The 21556-nt window shown below is 40.3% G+C and overlaps 1 protein-coding gene across 1 annotated transcript in view; it reads left to right on the top strand.

Moving 5' to 3' along the window:
* The window catches only part of LOC141081555 (lysophospholipid acyltransferase 1-like), a 72796-nt gene that overhangs the window by 36817 nt on the left and 14423 nt on the right, over window positions 1-21556 (top strand). Inside the window, exons 5-7 of the mRNA XM_073566110.1 lie at window positions 3660-3715; window positions 17421-17475; window positions 20509-20686. Coding sequence (XP_073422211.1) covers window positions 3660-3715; window positions 17421-17475; window positions 20509-20686 — 289 coding nt within the window. The remainder of the gene's footprint in view (window positions 1-3659; window positions 3716-17420; window positions 17476-20508; window positions 20687-21556) is intronic.

The raw sequence follows: 21556 nt of genomic DNA, 5'->3' as shown, positions 1-21556 counted from the left end.
ACGTCTGCAGCTCTCACACCTTTCTCCTGCAACATAAACCATAGCAGCGTTGAATAAAGCAAAGGTGGCCTTTCTGGCCTAATGACAAAACAAAATAAATATAAAGTTCAAAAGAGTCTTTTCCCTGCAGGAATCACCCACAGGTAACACACAAAGTCCATAGCTCCTCCTGGAGCCATGTGGGACTTCCTCCTCTCCCAAGACACAACACCCACTGACTCTCATGTTCATCTATTTAACCTAACCATGTGATGATCACATGACTGTGACATCATCGTAGGTCTTGTCAGTACACAAGCTGGTGTTGGTTCTGCAGGAGGAGATATGGCGAGCACCCACCCACTCTATGGTGCCCATGTAAGCAACTTTAGTTTAACTCTCTCAACACGTAGTGTGCTGGAGGAAACATCACCTGATTTCACATCACTGACGTCATTATGCACTGTAACAAATATCTCCCCTCATACACTGTGCCAGTGACCCTGTCACCCCCCCCCCTATACACAGTATTTTAGCTCTATAGCCAGCTGTACACATTAATGGCTCCATAGCCCCTATATACAATATGATGTCTTTTATATGCAGTATGATTCCCCAAAGACCTCCATAGACAGTTCAATGCCCCCCATACTCCCTCTATAAACAGTATGATGGTGACATTGCCCCCTATATATATGTATACCTATCCAAACAATGTATGCCTTTTGCTATTTATTCTTGGACATGTATCAAGCTTTTTCTCCATATAATTATGGAGAAACTGTCCAAATCTATAAGTATGTAAATTATAATTCTAATATCCTATATTTGATCTACTGTATGTAAATCAGGACACCTTCAATATATTGCACTACCTCCGCTTTATAAACTAGCTTTAGAAGGCCTCTTTCAGATGTCTCTGATCATTGATGAACGGAAGCACAATTGGCAGAAACATTCCTATTAGAGTTCCATGAAAAATGCCCACAGACATGAATGCCCACACGAACAAAATAACAGTTTATTAAAACAATTTATTTACCCCTTCACAATATCCACCGTACAGGTATGGTGTATGTTGGAAGTGGGTGTATGGAGGGGGTCCCGTAGTGAGCCCTCCTCATACCTGGCAGGTGATGGCTGTGTATTACAGCCAGGACCGTCCGCTAACAATCGGCATTTTCCCCCATTTTTCAGAACACTATGTGGTAAAATAAATTATGTAAATTAAAACTTGTCCTCATATGTCAATCTGGACAGAAAAATAAAAGCTATGGCTCTGGGAAGAAGTGGAGGAAAAAAAACGGAAAAGCAAAAATGGAAATTGGCAGCAGCATAGATAACATATTACAGGTCAGTGGGGAGGTGATAATAACGTCCTATCGGTACAGCTGGGGTCACACTTTGCACAGGCTCCAGAGCGATATAAAATATTACAGGTCTTTTGGCCGAGGTGATAAATGTTGTTGTTTTGTCCGTGTGGGCAGTTTTCCTTGTTGCATTTTTCCTGTGGGCATGTGTCTGGTCACCTCCTGTTAGAGTCTAATGAATCTAATAGGAATATTTCTGCCCATCGTGCTTCTGTTCATCAACAAAAAATGTCCTCCCTCGCAGTGCAAGACATTGAATGGGTTAATGCCCTCTTCGAGTTGGTGATCTCAATCAAAGGCTTCTCACCAGCGAGGCGTTTTGGATTTTAATATGATATGTATTTGTTCTTGTTGTTTGTCTACCCCGTGTCATGTGAACATTGTTGGGAGGCGGTGTACATGTGATTTGTCAAGTGCTTCTACACCTCATTATTCTGCACATGTGCTCTTGTGCGCCCTCCATCGGTGTTGGTCAGGCACGATATAGAGCTACCTGCCTACATTTGTTATACTATGACTGTTATTTTGCTATCAAATTGCAATCCAAAATGGGTTAGTTGTGTTGCCTTTTGATTTTGTTTGAAGTGCTTTTATGGATCTACAATAAATGCAACCAAGATTTTATTTTTTTGTAAAAACATTTGTCTAGTTCAACTGATGTCAGTTTTGTAACTCTGATCCGTACATTTGCATGATGATCATATGGCCTGAATAATAAGAGGGACTAACTCTGAAAAAGGGGAAATTGCTCACACTGTGGCCAGATTCATTATTGTATTTGCACTTTTTTTTTTTTTTAAACTTTTTTTTTTTTTTTTTTTTTCCCTTTTGCGTCTATTTTTATTTGCATCTTTTTCTTCTTACCATTTTTTCCTCTTTTGTAATTTTTTATGTGCGTTTTATTTTAACTGTGCCGCTCTGGGTAGACTTTAGGATTTCCAGATGTTTGCGCCTGATTTATCGTTTCCAACTTCTCAACGTCACAAATTTGTTGCAAATTTTCTCCAGTCCCCCTCCTGCATTTATTTTTTATATGCCTGATAATTTGGATCAATTTTTGCAACATTTTAACTAAACATAAGACTAAAAAGTTACTAAGCAGGTGAAAGATAACAATAAAGAGCATTTTTAGATTTTGTGCAAAATTCCAGAATAACTGGGATCCATTATTGTTGAATTTAGAACAAAAACTGTCAGCGATTACCACAAGACAAATGGTTACGGGACTTCTTTGTTAGAAAAAAGAAAAATTCTGAATTGAAGCTAAGATTCTATGTGACTTGGTCTTTACATTTCAGTCTTTTGAGCGTCTTATAACCTTCATGTTTCCAAAGACAACAAGCAGGCAAAGGATGTGATCCGGCCATTCTTCAGGCGCTTTCCGTTGTGAAGACAATCTGTACTCTGCACCAACAAAAAGCATGCGTGTGTAAAAGCCGATGTGTTCACATTTCCTTAGTTGGACTGTGCTTTTTTTTGTCTCTGTCATGCGGAATATCTTTTTTTTTTTTTTTTTTTTTTTTTTTTTTTTTTTTTTTCCCTTCTTTCTAAAATGCCTTTTGGTATTACTGAGTAACTGTCATTTTAATTATTCCATAAATCAATAGTACACATAAAAATAAGCAACTTTGTAATCTATCCGAAAAGAGAAATTTTGCTTCTTTCTCTTCCTAGACTGATCATTCCCTTTCAATTCATGAGTGAAATCTGTATTCGGTGAAGACAGATTTTCTCATTTCTTAGATAGTTGGTGATTGTAAAATTTTATAGAGAGGTTGAGTTCAGACACAGATATTCTGCTGCAAGTTTTCCTGAAATAACAGTTACAGTTCTACATAGAACTTTATGAGCACCAATTGTCACCTCAATGATGGGAAAATCTGAATTCACTGAAGACCAATATTAGCCATAAATTGCAGTATTAGCAGGAACATATGGGTGTGATGTCTTGCTGTCCACATTCTGTACTTTTTTCCATGTATTGTTTATGTATTCCTTCTGCTTGCTGCATACTTTGCCATTCAACAACTTCCTCGCTAGTCTGACATTTAGTAGGTTCGATGATATGCCCGCATTCTAATGAAGCTGTTGATGGACACATTAGGAAATGGGATGTGAGGGGAGTGAGAGATCTGAAAATGTATGCATTTAATTGTCTCCGGTGACATACATAGCAGACGCCATGAAGAGACATTGCATGGTCATATATTAAAATAATGGATCTTTTTTATTATATTAATTGCCTTTCATTTTGGAAGTAGGACAGATTTGTAGATATCTGTCTAATGGCAGTATACTTTTTCATTGCAGTCCCTTGATGATTGTGACACAAAAAATCACCACTTTGGCTTTCCAGCTACATGACGGTAAGATGTGTTATTTTATTGGAGGGCCATTGGTTGTACAGCTGCTAGATTTTTCGAACCATTTAGAAGCATTATATGATAAGAGCAATGGATCTTGTTAATATATTTTGACACATCCTGTTTTGAGTTAATCTGTTATTATTTTTTTGATGCTTTTTGTTTATTAGTAATTCATTGTCTTTACATTACATTATTAGAGGGACAGCCATCTTGCCCGAGCATTAGCTATGAACAGCAGCTTAAGGGTCTGTTCACACTGCGTCTTCTTGCTGAGTGTTTGGACCTAAAGCGGAAACTCCTTGTATTTTTTTTAGGAGGATTTTGGTGAGTTTCCACTCGAAAAACTTAGCAAAAATACTATGTGCACACAAAGTCTTTTTGTAGAGTTTTTTTGGAACAGAAACTGAGTAGAACCTTCTAGTTTTGGGGAGCTTTGATTTTTGAGGGGGACTTGGGCAAATTTTCTGCCTTTATAAAAGTCTCTGTTATGAAATGACTTGATGACTCCTATGGGAGAAAGTTGTCAGCTTGTGCTGTCTGTGTCATCATCATCCCCAGCCCTAAAACAGAAGTGTTCCCTTATCTTTCACATCCTGTTACCACCTTAGGATTACGAGAATTAATTGCCAATGTTCTTATTCTCATTTACTTGTCTGATGTAAGTGGGTGAGATGTATGAACAATGCATACTAACACCTGTGGCCGATTAATCAACAGGGCACACGCTGTGCTGATGAATATGCCATTAGGTTAAAGAAATGCCAGGTCAAACTTGACATTGTTTTCCTTGATAAAAGTGAACAGCAGTCAGGTCTGTGTACACATTTCACTTAATGGTAGTGACTCCACTTTTGCTGGCCATTCTGTGAACACACAGCTCCTTAGTTACAGTATCGTTATCCGAGTTCTGTCTTGTCACCCATCAGGTTCCTCCATTACAAGATTACTACAAGAAAACCATGAAGTGTAACATTGAGGCTATGTGCACACGTATGCAGAAATTTCTGCATAAAAAACGGACTCCCTTCCCAGAAAACACGCCTTTTTTCCGCGCGTTTCCAGACACAAAGAAAATAGCTAGAAACGCGGAATTTTCCACGAAATTAATGAGCATGCTGCGTTTTTCTTACCGCGAAGCGGTTTTTTCGCGGTAAAAAAAACGCATCAATATTCAAAAAAGTGCGAAATGAATGGGAAGCTTATTTTAAGCATTTTTTGAGCAGCTTTTTTGGCAAATTCGCGAAAAAAACGCTACGTGTGAACACAGCCTCAGGGTGCATGTACACAACGTTTTTTCCCAGGCAGATACCGCCTGGAACCCCCATAAAAAATATCAATAAAAGCCCAAAAGAATGAACACATGTACAGCAATGTCAGAACAACTTGGTCTTACATTCTGTCTTTTTTTTTTCACTTCTTTTAACTGCTTCAAGCTTTGAAAACCATGAAGTGACTGTAAGAAGGGTCCTGAATATTATTAAGGTGCTTGGATGCTGCCACTTAATTTTTACAGCTCTAGTAAAAATTAAGAGATCACTGCACAGTTTTATAAATATCAGCTTCTCTATATGTCTGACAGCCATTCCATTCCAGTGTCAGCTGAATTCCACCCAGAGGACACCTCATTCTAGTCACTGTGCTTCTGATTAGGTGATCACCTGAACCAAATCTTATTTAATGAAGGAAAGTATAAAAACACCCTGCTGTGGTGTTCACAATCCTCTTGCAATAGGACAAGCTGGATGGGAAAACAAGTGCTAGTAATATCCCAGAAGTAATAGGAATGAAAAATAACTTTTATCCATGCCAAAGGAGTTGGAAAGAAAAGTCTTCAGTGAGGAAAAGAAGGGCTCAATTCTGGCTTTACTAGCAGAGGGATACAGTGAGCGTCATGTTACCTCCATCCTTAAAATTTCTAAGACGGCAGGCAATTACAAAAAGGTCAAGCAGAAGACATTGGGGACAACAAAGCTAGAGACTGGCAGAGGGCGAAAGCGACTCTGCACTGACTGGGGATGACCATCATCTTATTTGAATTTCACTCAGCAACTGCAGGATGACATCAAGTGATCTACAAAAGGAATGGTAAATGGCAGCTGGGGTGAAGTGCATGGCAAGAACAGTTATTAACAGGCTCCTAGAGGCAGGGCTCAAGTCATGTAAAGCTAGAAAAAAGACTTTCATCAATGAGAAGCGAAGTTTGCCAATGACCATAAGGATTGGACCATAGAGGACTGGAGTAAGGTAATCTTCTCTAATGAGTCTAAGTTTCAGCTTTGCCAAGGGCATATGTATCAAGCCGCATACAAGGTTTTATGGGAAAAACAGTTGATTTCATCTGCTCAGGCAATGTTCCCCAACTCTGAGGACTGTTTTTTCCAGCAGGACAATGCACCATTCACACACAGCTAGGTCAATCAGTGTCTGGATGAAGGACCACCACATCAAATCCCTGTCAATGCCAGCCCAATCTCCAGACCGGAACCCCATTGAAGACCTATGGAATGTAATGAAGAGGAAGATGGATGGATAGTAACAAGTCATCAAACAAAGTAGAGCTGCTTAAATTTTTGTACCAGGAGTGGCATAAGGTCACCCAAAAGCAGTGTGAAAGACTGGTGGAAAGCATGCCAAGACGCATGAAAGCTGTGACTAAAAATCATGGTTATTCCACAAAATATAGATTTCTGAACTCTTCCTGAGTTAAAATATTAGTATTGTTGTTTCTAAATGATTATGAACTTGTTTTCTTTGCAATATTTGAGGTCTGAAAGCACTGGTAATTTTATTTAATTTTGCCCATTTCTCATTTTTAGAAAAAAACAAAACAAAATGTATTGCTTGGAAATTTGGAGACATGTTGTCAGTAGTTTATAGAATAAAGGAACACTTTACATTTTACTCAAACCTATACCTTTAAAGAGAAAAATCAGGCAAACTGAAATTTTTACAGTGGTCTCTTAATTTTTGCCAGAACTGTATATCAACCAAAAATGCTGCAGCAAAGCAGATACGAAATCGGCGCAAAGGATATCAAAGGAGGTGCTTAAGGAAAATTGTTTTTCCTTAAGTGTCTTCTGCTTCAAAAACAATGTGGTTATGCTGGAATCTAAAAGATGTTGTGCATACTCTTATTGACAAGACTTGTTTGGGCCTCAGGTCGACCCTCTAACCCTAACCTAATGTATAGTTATCCTACCTAGCGCACCTTTTCTGGTTTTACTAAATGTCCAACGGAGATAAGAAGAGCGCTGTGGAAAGTGTGAACCATGCCTCCCCTGCATTAATATTATTATAATCTATTAAGGAATTGCTGTTTTTCATGGTTGTTTTTTGTGACCTAAGGTTTAGGTTCATTTAGATGAGCTAATAATCAGAAACAGACTCTAGTTTGGCGATTATCAGCTTGTTTAACCCCTTCCTGACATGAGACGTACTATCCCGTCCATGGGACCCGGGCCCCTATGCCCATGGATGGGATAGTACGTCTACCGCGATCAGCGGCGCCCACTTGGTGAGCGCCGCTGATCGCGGCCGGGTGTCAGCTGATTATCACAGCTGACACCCGGCACAATGTGTCAGGGGCAGTCACGGACCGCCCCCGACACGTTAACCCCTTGCACACCGCGATCAAACATGATCGCGGTGTACCGGGGGTTAAAGGGAAGCATCGGCAGGGAGGGGGCTCCCTCCTTGCTTCCCTGAGCCCCCCACGGCAGCGCAATGTGCAGCGCTGCTGCGGGGGGCTCCTTTCCTGCAGGCCCCCGAATCCAAGATGGCGACGGGGGCCTGCAGGAAGCTGGCTTCCTCATTGCCTGCAAATCGCAGGCATGAGGAAGCCTTCTGCAGTGCCTGTGACAGATTGCTGATCTGTCAGTGATCTGTGATGTGACAGATCAGCGATCTGTCACAGGACAGTGATGTCCCACCTGGGACTATTTAATAAAGTAAAAAATAAAATAAAAGTGTTAAAATAAATAAAAAAAAAAAATCGCCAAATAAATTAGAAAAAAAAAAAAATATTCCCCCAAATAAATCCATTTTTTAGAAATAAAAAAAAAAATAAAAGTACACATATTAGGTATCGCCGCGTCCGTAACGACCCGCCCTATAAAACTGTCCCATTAGTTAACCCCTTTAGCGAACCCCTTAAAAAATAAAAATAAAAAACGAAGCAAAAAATAATGATTTATTATCATACCGCCAAACAAAAAGTGTAATAACGCGCGATCAAAAAGACGCATATAAATATCCATGGTACCGCTGAAAACGTCATCTTGTCCCGCAAAAAACGAGCCGCCACACAGCATCATCAGCGAAAAAATAAAAAAGTTATAGCTCGCAGAATAAAGCGATGCAAAAATAATAATTTTTTTATATAAAATAGTTTTCATTGCATAAAACCGACAAAACATAAAAAAACGACCTAAATAAGGTATCTCTGTAACCGTACTGACCCGAAGAATAAAACCGCTTTATCAATTTTATCGCACGCGGAGCGGTGTAAACGCACCCCCCCCCCCCAAAAGAAATTCATGAAACGCTGGTTTTTGTTCATTCTGCGTCCCAAAAATCGGAATAAAAAGTGATGAAAAAAATGTCACGTGCCCGAAAATGGTACCAATAAAAACGTCAACTCGTCCCGCAAAAAATAAGACCTCGCATGACTCGGTGGGTCAAAATACGGAAAAATTAGAGCTCTCAATATGTGGTGATGCAAAACTATTTTTACAATAAAAAGCGTCTTTTAGCATGTGACAGCTGCCAAACATAAAAACCGCCATAAATAGTAAATCAAACCCCCCGTTATCACCCCCTTAGTTAGGGAAAAATAATAAAATAAAAAAAATGTATTTATTTCCATTTTTCCGTTAGGGTTAGGGCTAGGGTTAGGGGTGTGTTGGTGTTCGGGTTGGAGTTAGAATTGGGGGTTTCCACTGTTTGGGCACATCAGGGGCTCTCCAAACGCACATGACACCCGCAGACCATTCCATCAAAGTCTGCATTCCAAAATGTCACTGCTTCCCGCCCGAGCCCCGACGTGTGTCCATACAGTAGTTTTTCTCCCACATATGGGGTGTCAGCGTACTCATGACAAATTGGACAACAACTTTTGGGGTCCAATTTCTCCTGGTACCCTTGGGAAAATAAAAAAATGGTGACTAAAAGATCATGTTTGTGGAAAAAATACAAATTTTTTATTTTCACGCCCGGGCGTTATAAACTTCTGTGAAGCACTGGGGGGTTCAAAGTGCTCACCACACATCTAGATAAGTTCCTTGGGGGGTCTAGTCTACAAAATGGTGTCATTTGTGGGGGGTTTCCACTGTTTAGGTACATCAGGGGTTTTCCAATCGCGACATGATGTCCGATCTCAATTCCAGCCAAAAACGTCAAATGGCGCTGCTTCCCTTCCGAGCTCTGCCATGCGCCCAAATAGTGGTTTACCCCCACATGTGGAGTATCAGCGTACTCAGGACAAATTGCACAATAACTTTTAGGGTCCTGTTACCCTTGGAAAAATAAGAATTGAGGGTGAAAAGATCATTTTTTGTGGAAAAAATATGATTTTTTAATTGTACGGCTGTATGTTATAAACTTCTGTGAAGCCCTTGGGGGTTCAAAGTTCTCACCACACATCTAGATAAGTTCCTTGGGGGGTCTAGTTTCCAAAATGGGGTCACTTGTAGGGGGTTTCCACTGTTTAGGTACATCAGGGTCTCTCCAAATGTGACATGGCGTCCGATCTGAATTCCAGCCAATTTTGCATTGAAAAAGTCAAACGGCGCTCCTTCCCTTCCGAGCTCTGCCATGCGCCCTAATAGTGGTTTACCCCCACATGTGGGGTATCAGCGTACTCAGGACAAATTGCACAATAACTTTTGCAGTCCAATTTCTCCTGTTACCCTTGGTAAAATAAAAAAAATTGAACCTGAAGTATTTTTTTTGTAAAAAAAAAAGTTAGATGTTCATTTTTTTTTTTTTTTTTTTTTTTTTTTTAAATATTCAAAAAAATTCCTGTGATGCACCTAAAGGGTTAATAAACTTCTTGAATGTAGTTTTGAGCACCTTAAGGGGTGCAGTTTTTAGAATGGTGTCACTTTTGGGTATTTTCTATCATATAGACCCCTCAAAGTGACCTCAAATGTGATGTGGTCCTAAAAATAAAATGGTGTTGTAAAAATGAGAAATCGCTGGTCAACTTTTAACCCTTATAACTTCCTAACGAAAATAAAATTTTGGTTCCAAAATTGTGCTGATGTAAATTAAACATGTGGGAAATGTTAGTTATCAAGTTTTTTGTGTGCTGTATCTCTGTGATTTAAGGGCATAAAAATTCAAAGTTGGAAAATTGCGAAATTTTAAAAATTTTCGCCAAATTTCCATTTTTCCCACAAATAAACGCAAGTTATTTGAATGAAATTTTACCACTAACATGAAGTACAATATGTCACGAGAAAACAATGTCAGAATCACCAGGATCCATGGAAGCGTTCCAGAGTTATGACCTCATAAAGGGACAGTGGTCAGAATTGTAAAAATTGGCCCGGTCATGAACGTGCAAAACACCCTTGGGGGTGAAGGGGTTAAACATGTCAGCAGTCACCTTCCGAACAAGCAAATGTGCGTGCGATGGGTGATTGGATCATTTATTCTGGCATTAAAATCATTAATATTGGCAGCACAGCACCCCGTTTAGACCAGAGATGTGCTGCTGATTATGATATTCTCTGCGCACAGAACAATCGCATTAATGGTGGTTTTGTGTGCATATAGTTCTGTTCCGCTCGACAAACCAGGATATTACACAATCGCCGATCAGCTTGTATTTAGCTGATTGATGGTCATTTAGCAGCAACTGTTGGCACATCAAAATTTGCCTTTGGTGAACAGACAACTCTGGGTCCTTTTTCGGTTTTCAGGACAGACTGCACTGGGGACCCCTAGTCACAGTCAAATCTATAGGAAACCTGGCAATCTTTTTGAAGGGTGCAGTCAGCTTTGATTTTGCTGCTCTTGACCATAGTGATCAAGAGTCGAGTGCCTGTGATCAGAGCTTACTCCGATCCCTCCAGTTAAAGCAGGAGCAAGGACTGTCCAACACAGCTGTTCACCGCTCCACAGGCTTGCTGTTTACACTGCTTTATTTTACAGCATTGTAAAAATGTCACCATAGAATAAGGGTCTTTCAGAGAATCTGTCACTAATCATTTGCTGTAGCACCAGAGAACATCACAAAGTTGGGGCAGAGACCTGATCCATGCAATTTCATTGACTAAGGCTAGTTTCACACTAACGTTTATTCGACACAGCGCCACTAAGCCCCGCCCCATCCGGTCATCGCCGCCTACTATTGCACATGGACGCTTGCGATCTGTGCACCCTATCTTTAGCATAGGGTGCGCTGGCCGTGTGCTAGTAGGATTTTGGCGTGCGCTGCGCACTTTTGAAGATAGGGTGCGCAGATCGCAAGCGTCCATGTGCGATAGTAGGCGGCCATGACCGGATGGGGCGGGCAGGGGGCGGGGCTTAGTGGCACCGTGCGCTGCGTCGAATAAACGCTAGTGTGAAACTAGCTGTTGTAGTTTTGATAAAACAGTTTTTTTTCTGCTGCAGCTCTGCCAGTACCTCAGTGTAGAGCTGCTGAAATAGTCTATGCTATTCATCAGCTCTGTCTAGCCCCAACCCTCAATACTGAATGGCAGCTTTCTGCAGAATGTACTATAGACCGAAAGAAGTCTCTTAATGGAGTGTAAGGAGAGGTTATACAGTGCATAAGTGAGAGGACTGGCAGATATTATCAGAACTAATGTACAGCAAGAAGCCCAGTAAGCAACCCATTCAGTGCTGGATCCCTACTCCTATTTAGTGCTTTCCTCAGATTGGGAAGTCATAAAAAGCTGTATTGATGATAATTTAGGAGTTAATAACTGCAAACTCCACAAGGTATTGATAGGATTGTATACTTTTTCAGTAAAAAATAATTTTTAACTTTTTAATTTTTTTTATTTAAAGGGGTATTCCCATGTCCAAGATCCTATTCCAATATGTAGTAGGTGTAATAATATTAATACTAGCCAATAACTCCAATTAGAAAACTAGTATAGTTTTTTTGATTTGCTATGTCTTTCCTCATGTGCAGGCATCGCAGGACCTTGGGTATCCATAGTTACGAGAAGACATGGGCGGACACCTGGATGTTCGGGTCCGGCGGGTTCGATTGAACAGTTAGGTCGAAATCACACATGCAAGGAATATGGCTGAGTCTCGCATTTCAATACCCAGCACTGCCACCAGCACTCGGGAGCGGAGCGTGCGGCTCCATGTATTGCTATGCGGCCGCACTCTCTGATCCGAGTGCCGGCGGCAGTGCCGGGTATTAACATGCAAGACTCTCCCGTATTCCTCGCATGTGTGATCTCGGCCTTACAAAAAGTTCGGGTTCAGGTACCAGAACAGAACCCGGACCCTTTTCACTTGAATGGGGAGCCTGAACATCCAGTGTTTGCCATGCTGTCATGTACATGACAGCACGGCAAATGCCGCTTCTGATCAGCGGTAAAATCATCACCGCCATTCAGATAGCCGCAGTTCCCACACTGTTAACAGTATGAGCGTGCAGCTGTAATCTGAGTTATAAAGTTTGCCTCCGGTCACTGGTGTCAGTTGGTGGGACTACTCCCATCAGCCGACGCTTGCTGCCGCTAATGACAATGAGAGCAGGAGCAGATGATGGAAGTATTCATCGGTTGGCACCTGCGCTGTAAATAAATAATTAAAAAAAAAAAACGGCTTGGCTTGGAAGAGTAGTCCCATCAGCTGACACCAATGACCAGAGGTAAACTTTATACCTCTGATCACAGCGGTGGGCTCCACGGCTATCTGACCGGCGGTGATTTGCACATGACAGCGCGACAAACACCTGGTGTTCGGGGGGCCGAACCCGAACAGTAACACGGACTTCCTGCAGTCAGTGTTCGGCATCTGTGCCCAAATAGTATGTTTGGTACAGACACCGACTTTACTGTTCGAGTTCGCCCATCTCTGGTTATGACCACTAGCAACTAGCTAACTGTCACTATATTAATGGTCGTAACTTAATGCCTAATTACCTGCACATGAGTAAAGAGACATAGAAATGTGGGATAAGATCTTGGAGATTGAAATACCGCTTTTAATATTTAAGAAATCTGTATTGTGCTATTCTGTTATTTTTTCCTAGAAATTTGCGAATAAAATGAAACACTAGGTTCTCAGTGTTACAATAGCCCTTGTTTTTTAGGCCTGCCCCTACACAGTCCGACACTGTCCAATGTAGAGACAAAGCATACTGACAATGGGACTGCAACACTTATAATTTAACTATAACTCGGAGCTATTAATTTTTACATTTCTCTTTTTTACTTAGTTCCTTTATGGGGCTTTATCTTTTTTTTTTTTTTTATGGTGATTGTTGCTATATAGGGGCCTATTTAGACCAACAATCGGGCCCTTGCGATGACCTTCGGGGGGGGAGGCGTGTTGGACCCCTTCTTGACCAAGGCGTAAACTTACATCAAATGTTGTGAAGGGTTGTTTTGATGTATTTGTGTCCAAAGGCTTCTAACATTACACAGAACAAAAATTTGACTGATATTTTTTTTTTTTTTTTTATACATGCCTCAACATTTAAATTTTAAACCCTAAACGGAAGCGTCATGGAATTCTGGAAATCACAGGATGGATAGCCATGTGAATGATATGCAAATGATTGAAAAATGGAGACAAAATTTGCGTAACATTTTAGATTTTTTTTAAGTTTCGAGTGTGAGTGCAATTTGCAAAAATACATGTGCTTACACACCTATGTGTACTAACAATGAGGTTATGAATGGTTGTCTGTGGAATTTTCTGCTACTCAGAATGCACTTTGGCAATCAAATCATCAAAATACGTTGCTGGCAGCTCCCTTTGCAGTTGCTGACCAATGACATCCCAGATGTGCTCAATGGGAGACAAGTACAGAGACCCTGCAGACCATGCTAACATATTTAGGTCATTCAGGCTGCTCACAGTAGTACAAGCATAATGCAGCCTGGTGCAGTAGAGTTGAAAAATGGCTCCTGGGACATTTGAGAAATGGCTGTACTACAGCTTCCACAGCCAAATCAATGTAAGACTGTTAGCATACATGAATAAATACTATGGGGGACTTGCTACCGCGCATTGTATCACCCACATTATAATGATTATAATCAATATTATCAGTATGAAGATGCCTCATGAAGGCTTTATAGTTTTCCTCTTATGGCCTCCAGTATATTGAGATTTTTTGCAAATGTTGTTGCCATTTTTTCATCACTTACACATCCTTAACATGCCTATCGATCCTGTGATTCCCATAATTTTCCTCTTGGTGGTGCACTTTCAATGTTGAGGAGTGCATGTTAGTAAGTTTTGATTACTGAAGCGATGAGCTTTGCTGGAAAGACGCACATACCCTGGCTGGAGAGCACTTCCATTGGTTGGCACCTTCTCAATCTGAAGCCGAGTTGCAGTCACATGAAGAGTTGTGACCACGGTTCAGCCTTCAATATTTCAGGGTACTTAATTTCTTAATGTTCATGACTGGTGACTGCAATAGGAAATTAAGCAACTTCTAACTGACTGTAACAGCAAAATTAGTGTGAAACTATATGATAAACTGTTACATCACTTTAGAGATTGATTAGTAAAAGATTGTATATTAATGGGTTTTTTCCATAATAAATTGTGACGCATAGTTAAAGGAAGTCTATCAGCACAAAATGACGGTTCAAACCAAGCACAGGGGCTTGGAATCTACCTGTTCTTCATATATCTCCCCCCTTCCCTGGCACCTGTGAAGCCAGAGCTGTCAATTAAGAGGGTTTGGAGCTAGACAAAGAGGAGCACTGAACTACCTGACCACACTACGGCATTTGTGGTGGCAGACTCCTTTTTAAGATGTAATATATATATATACAGTCATGGCCAAAAGTATTGACACCCCTGCAATTCTGTCAGATAATACTCAGTTTCTTCCTGAAAATGATTGCAAACACAAATTCTTTGGTATTATTATCTTCATTTAATTTGTCTTAAATGAAAAAACACAAAAAGAATTGTCCTAAAGCCAAATTGGATATAATTCCACACCAAACATAAAAAAGAGGGTGGACAAAAGTATTGGCACTGTTCGAAAAATCATGTGATGCTTCTCTAATTTGTGTAATTAACAGCACCTATAACTTACCTGTGGCACCTAACAGGTGTTGGCAATAACTAAATCACACTTGCAGCCAGTTGACATGGATTAAAGTTGACTCAACCTCTGTCCTGTGTCCTTGTGTGTACCACATTGAGCATGGAGAAAAGAAAGAAGACCAAAGAACTGTCTGAGGACTTGAGAAACCAAATTGTGAGGAAGCATGAGCAATCTCAAGGCTACAAGTCCATCTCCAAAGATCTGAATGTTCCTGTGTCTACTGTGCGCAGTGTCATCAAGAAGTTTAAAGCCCATGGCACTGTGGCTAACCTCCCTAGATGTGGCCAGAAAAGAAAAATTGACAAGAGATTTCAACACAAGATTGTGCAGATGTTGGATAAAGAACCTCCAATAACATCCAAACAAGTTCAAGCTGCCCTGCAGTCCGAGGGTACAACGGTGTCAACCCGTACTATCCGTCGGCATCTGAATGAAAAGGGACTGTATGGTAGGAGACCCAGGAAGACTCCACTTCTTACCCCGAGAAATAAAAAAGCCAGGCTGGAGTTTGCCAAAACTTACCTGAAAAAGCCTAAAACATTTTGGAAGAATGTTCTCTGGTCAGATGAGACAAAAGTAGAGCTTTTAGGGCAAAAGCATCAACATAGAGTTTACAGGAGAAAAAAGAGGCATTCAAAGAAAAGTACACGGTCCCTACAGTCAAACATGGCGGAGGTTCCCTGATGTTTTGGGGTTGCTTTGCTGCCTCTGGCACTGGACTGCTTGACCGTGTGCATGGCATTATGAAGTCAGAAGACTACCAACAAATTTTGCAGCATAATTTAGGGCCCAGTGTGAGAAAGCTGGGTCTACCTCAGAGGTCATGGGTCTTCCAGCAGGACAATAACCCAAAACACACTTCAAAAAGCACTAGAAAATGGTTTGAGAGAAAGCACTGGAGACTTCTAAGGTGGCCAGCAATGAGTCCAGACCTGAATCCCATAGAACACCTGTGGAGAGATCTAAAAATGGCAGTTTGGAGAAGGCACCCTTCAAATATCAGGGACCTAGAGTAGTTTGCCAAAGAAGAATGGTCTAAAATTCCAGCAGAGCATTGTAAGAAACTCATTGATGGTTACCGGAAGCGGTTGGTTGCAGTTATTTTGGCTAAAGGTTGTGCAACCAAGTATTAGGCTGAGGGTGCCAATACTTTTGTCCGGCCCATTTTTGGAGTTTTGTGTGAAATGATCAATGTTTTGCTTTTTGCATCATTCTCTTTTGTGTTTTTTCATTTAAGACAAATTAAATGAAGATAATAATACCAAAGAATTTGTGTTTGCAATCATTTTCAGGAAGAAACTGAGTATTATCTGACAGAATTGCAGGGGTGTCAATACTTTTGGCCATGACTGTATATAGGTGATTACCAGTGTCCTGGCTGCTATGATACTAATACTTTAGAATCAAAGGACTGTTATCCACAGGGTCGCTGTCCTTTCTCTCTATTGCTCCCAGTTTGAGACTTTGTAGATGCGGCAGTATAGTCCAATGCTACTCCAGTCTTGATGGAGTAAAAGAAGCAATGAATTCATTAAGAGGCGCACACCTCCAGGGACTGGAGTAGCATTTCTTAAGTATCTACCACTGCCACTTTTCCTAAATCAGATGGGCGGGCATGATCACTCCGGTGCCAGCTCAGCCCCAGCTATACTCATTTTGGCGGAGCTGATTCAAAGTGGCGTGAAAACACCACACGCTGCAGATTATTTGTGCAAGTCTGTGTTGCACCAATAATTTGCATATTTTGAACGCTTTTACTCCACTTTTGTGGCATAAAAGCTGCGATTAATTGGCTTCACTATTAAAGGGAATCTGTCACCTCATTTTTGCCTTATGAGCTTGTGCCACTGCCATCAGGGGCATATCTACAGCATTCTGTAATGCTGTAGATAAGCCCTCAATGTAACCTGAAAGATAAGAAAAACGAGTTTGATTATACTCACCTGGGGATCCGCTCCGATCCGATGGGTGTCGCGGTCCAGCGCCTCCCATTTTCTACAGATGATGCCCTCCTCCTTGCTTCATGCTGCACTCCTGCGCAGGCATACTTTCTATGTCCTGTTGAGGGCTGAGCAGAGTACTGCAGTGCGCAGGCGCCGGACCTCTCTGACCTTTCCTAGCGCCTGCACACTGCAGTACTTTACTTTACTACAGTATTTTAGAAATTATGATTAATTAAAGTGACTTTAAATGTAAAACATTGAGAGGTGAGAAGAGCAGATTTTACCAGTGGAACGTAATGATTGCAGCCGCCTGTCAGAGACCAGAGAAAAGAAAGGAAATTTCCTTTGGAAACCTGTTAGGATTAGCAATCCTCATCCTTTAGGGTGACGGACATCTGGAACATTTACATTTACCGCAGATTTAAAAAAAAAAAAATGATCTGATAAAAAAAAGCAGCTAATTTTTTATTTTTTTTTTGCCTTCTATTCCCTGTAGGAATATGCAAAAACCCTGACCTGCTCAGCAAGCAACAACTAAAAGATGCTATATCGTAAGCACTTTCTGTTGTATTGTAGAATGTGATTTAGTGTCAGGAAACTCATATTCGAAGATTTAGATAGAAAAAATACCCACCCTCATGTGGACATGCAGCTAGAATAACTAATGGTAATATAAACAAACTCCCAAAACAGATATGGGTACCATCTACAATATACACACACTCATGGTAGATTTATACCATTATATTCACCCATAGGTACCGAAGGACAGTAATGTATACTCCAAGATATAACAAGACAAAAAGAAAAATGGAGTAATATATATTAAAAAGTAGATTTTATTGTATTTAAAAAAAAATTACAAAATTGGGACTAAAAAAATCATGGATTCAGGGCATATATCATATCATTATAAAAAAGCACATAAAGCACACAAAAACCTGTGTCTAACATAAGAACTTAATCCCTTATATCATTGATCGTACATATGACCATGGAATAACCTAATTGTGATGGCGTATCATATCAAGGGACCAGCCCTAAGTACAGCCATTAAGGACACCATAACAATGATATAAAAGGGTTAAATACTGTGTGAAGTAAAGTTTAGTGCTTACCCATAAATATGGTGTTAAAGTGCCTGGGTGCCGCGTGCCACCCCTTGACGCGCGTTTCGCGTTAGCTTTTTCAAAAAGATTCTCTTGTGTAATTATGGCTGGTCCCTTGATATGATACGCCATCACAATTAGGTTATTCCATGGTCATAAGTGCGATCAATGATATAAGGGATTAAGTTATGATGTTAGACACAGGTTTTCTTGTGCTTTTTTAGAATGATATGATATGATATGTTATATGCCCTGGATCCATGTAATCTTACTTGGGTTATGTGTCTTTGTATTATTGTATGATTTCTTTAGTCACAATTTTGTAATTTTTTTAAAATACAATAAAATCTACTTTTTTACATATATTGTGTATAGAACTCCATTTTTCTTTTTGTCTTGGAATAACTAATGGTGCCTGGACCTGTTGAAGCGCCAGTGCGTGCAAAATGGCCATCGTTCTTCCACTGAGCTTGCACCTTACTGCATCCATTTTTTAAAGGTTTTTTCAATTAAAAAGTGTTTCATGGGACAGTGCCACCTTTTTCCTCTTTTTAAAACTCATAACTACGGTAATGGTGTTAACATTAATATCAGGAAAGTCTTGTGTATCTTTTACAGGGGAGTGAAATCATGCTGACAGATTCCCTTCTAAATTATATGTGCATGTAGTGTGATAATTTTACATGGCCAGTCCATTCCTCTGTTGCTGAAAAGTTAGCATTTGCATTGATGGGGAAATGAGACACAAAAACTATTTGTAGATCTGAAACCTCTGTCACTCCACCTCTATTCCCTTGTGTACTACTTCCCCAGTATATGGTGCTGCGCAATCATGGGCAAGCAGCAATTCTCAAAGGAAAGAAGAACACTCACCACAATAGCTTAGTGCAGTTTTCTTAGCGTGTGAAATGTAATGATCCTGCCTTGATCTCCTGCATGTGTCAGTGTGGGGGTGGGGGATGGGCAGTTTAGCTGTGTCACATTACAAATCATTCTATCAGCTCTCCTCCTTTCCTACCAGTCACCTTTTCTGTACTGCACCTTCCCCACAGTGTCTTTTCAGAGATGTGCCAGTAATCACATCTCTCATTACAGGGTCTCATTACGTCTCCCATAGGAGTAGCCCAGAACAAGCAGGTTTCTCCTGTGTGAGACATAGTAACAGGCTAATCTGTCTGCAAAGTGATTACAAGTTGCTTGAGCAAATCAGATATAAATGTGATGCTGACAAATGCAGTAATCAGGAGAGCTGATAGAATGGTTTGTAATGTGACTTGGCTAAATTCAGCTGCACAGCTCCCTCCACCCACAGTACAGAAATCATGAGCTTAGCATAATCTATTATGGAAGGTACCATAACGATGAGAAGTGAAAGAAACTAGAAAAATGAGATAAAAGGTATATCTTCATTGGTTTACAAAAGAATAACAAGACAGGGGAAAGGAATGGCCTCCAATAAAAGGGTGGAAAGGGACAGATGAACAACATAAGCCAATGCACTGTGGGGAAAAATGGGATGGGGGGGGGATATATATCAAGTGAATCCTTATGAAAAACAAAACATATAAGGTCTCAAGCTACTTCCCATAGATATTGAGTAACTGAGGGGGGTTACAAAAATAAACTGCCAGTGTAGACTTAGCAAGATCTAGAGAGGAAATTGAGCCATGTAAATGAAGTACATAATAGGGAGATCCTTACCCAGCAAGCCAACAAAACAGACACCCATTTGGCAGCGTTGTATAAGGTAAATTTACCTGTTGGGTGTAGGGTGTTTCCGTGGGACAGTGCAGTGGGGTAAAAGCAGCTTCCCAACCATACGCCCGACGAGCGCCGTTTCGCAGTAATGCTTCTTCCGTGGGGTGTGTCTTGAAAGAAGCATTATTGTGAAATGGCGTTCATAGGGCGCAGGGTTGTATCTTATTTTCTTATTTTCTCCGTGTCAACTCCTCCTGTTTGGTAGATAGCATTTTTGTTGTGTGACTTTAGGCAAAGGAGCCGTCAGTAAAGCAGGAGGAGGCGGAATAGGCGCGGAATAGAGCTGGAGTGGCAGAGGCTTCAAAACTACAAATAACTCTTCAGTTTCATTTTCATGCCAATTTAAACACTATTTTCTCAGTAGTGGAGGAATAGACTGGTCAAGTAAAGGTATTGCTGGACTTGTCTTTCAAAGTGCTGCATGCACATATAGACTGGGGTGTGGAATCCTGCTGACACATTTCCTTTAATCTGAAAACATTCACAATTTAATTTAAATTATTCAATTGCTGTTTTAGATCTGCATAGTCCAGTGAAAGATCTATAGTGTGAGACAATAGAATTGCTGACAATGGATCTATTGTGATTTTATGATTAGTTGTATTTTATGTACTAGTTATACCTGTCGGTGCTCACACAGCTTGTACTAATGATATTGGGGAACAGTCTAAATACTACTGTTACTTACTGTAGTTTGTGCTGTGATTAATTTTGCAGGAGAAAACCAACTTTTCTGGAGTACATTAGCTACCATCTTAATTTTATGAGTATCTTGGCTGGGCCATGTAGCAATTTCAATGAGTATGTTGGCTTCATTGAAGGTCGACATATACAATCAAAATTAGCAGGAATCAAAGGAAAAGACTCTACTACGTTTACAGACCCTTCTCCTAATGTAAGCACTACATTTATACCATGTACTAGTTTTCCATATTGCTTTCTGTATATTGAGAAATATATTGTAAACTGAAAATACTTGTGTACTTTAGGACTTTCGCCATTTTCACTTAGGGGTGTACTTACTTTTGTTTCCAGCGGTTTAGACGTTTTTATTGATAATATTTTAGGTTATAAACAACCTTTGAACACATTTTATGCATTTTTAGGGAGGTGTGATAACTGAAAAAACAGTAGTTCTGGTGTTCAATTAGGGAAAAAAATGGCATGTAGGATTACTAATTTTAAACACACACACTCCTCAACACTGAAGTTGCAACACCAAGATGTAAATTGATCGGTAGACATGCTAATGATGAAAAACTTCAAACAATAATTTACAAAATGTCTCGCTTTATTCTGTATAGTTGAGTTTCAAGTATGAGCGGCGCTTACACACTTTGGCATGCTTTTATTGAGGTTATTAATGGTTGTCTGAGGGATTTTCTGCCATGCTGAATGCACTTGGGCACGTAAATCCTCAAGATCCGCTGGATGTTGGATCGATGGAAGAAAAGCCCGGAGACACTACAGACAATAGTGGGCCATGCAGGCTGCTTCTAGTAGTATAAGTAACACGCAACTTGGTGTACAACGATTAATAACCTTTATCACACAATGAAAGCTGTAAAAACAAAACCCCCAAAAACCATCACGAATTTGCATCACTGTTCCTCCAATGTGAATTTTTTTTCCCCCATTTTTGAGGACCTCATATGATAAAGGGAAATGGTGCCATTGAAAGCTATAATTTGTAAAGCAAAAAACAAGGCCTCGTATGGCTTTGTTATCTTAAAGATCAAAATGTCAAATTGCGGCGTTATTAAAC

This window comes from Dendrobates tinctorius, unplaced genomic scaffold, assembly GCF_039654945.1.
Source record: "Dendrobates tinctorius isolate UK_male_01 unplaced genomic scaffold, ASM3965494v1 ptg000004l, whole genome shotgun sequence".
NCBI lineage: Eukaryota > Metazoa > Chordata > Amphibia > Anura > Dendrobatidae > Dendrobates > Dendrobates tinctorius.
The sequence above is the reverse complement of the archived record's forward strand: the minus strand, read 5'-3'. Positions and strand labels throughout refer to the sequence as shown.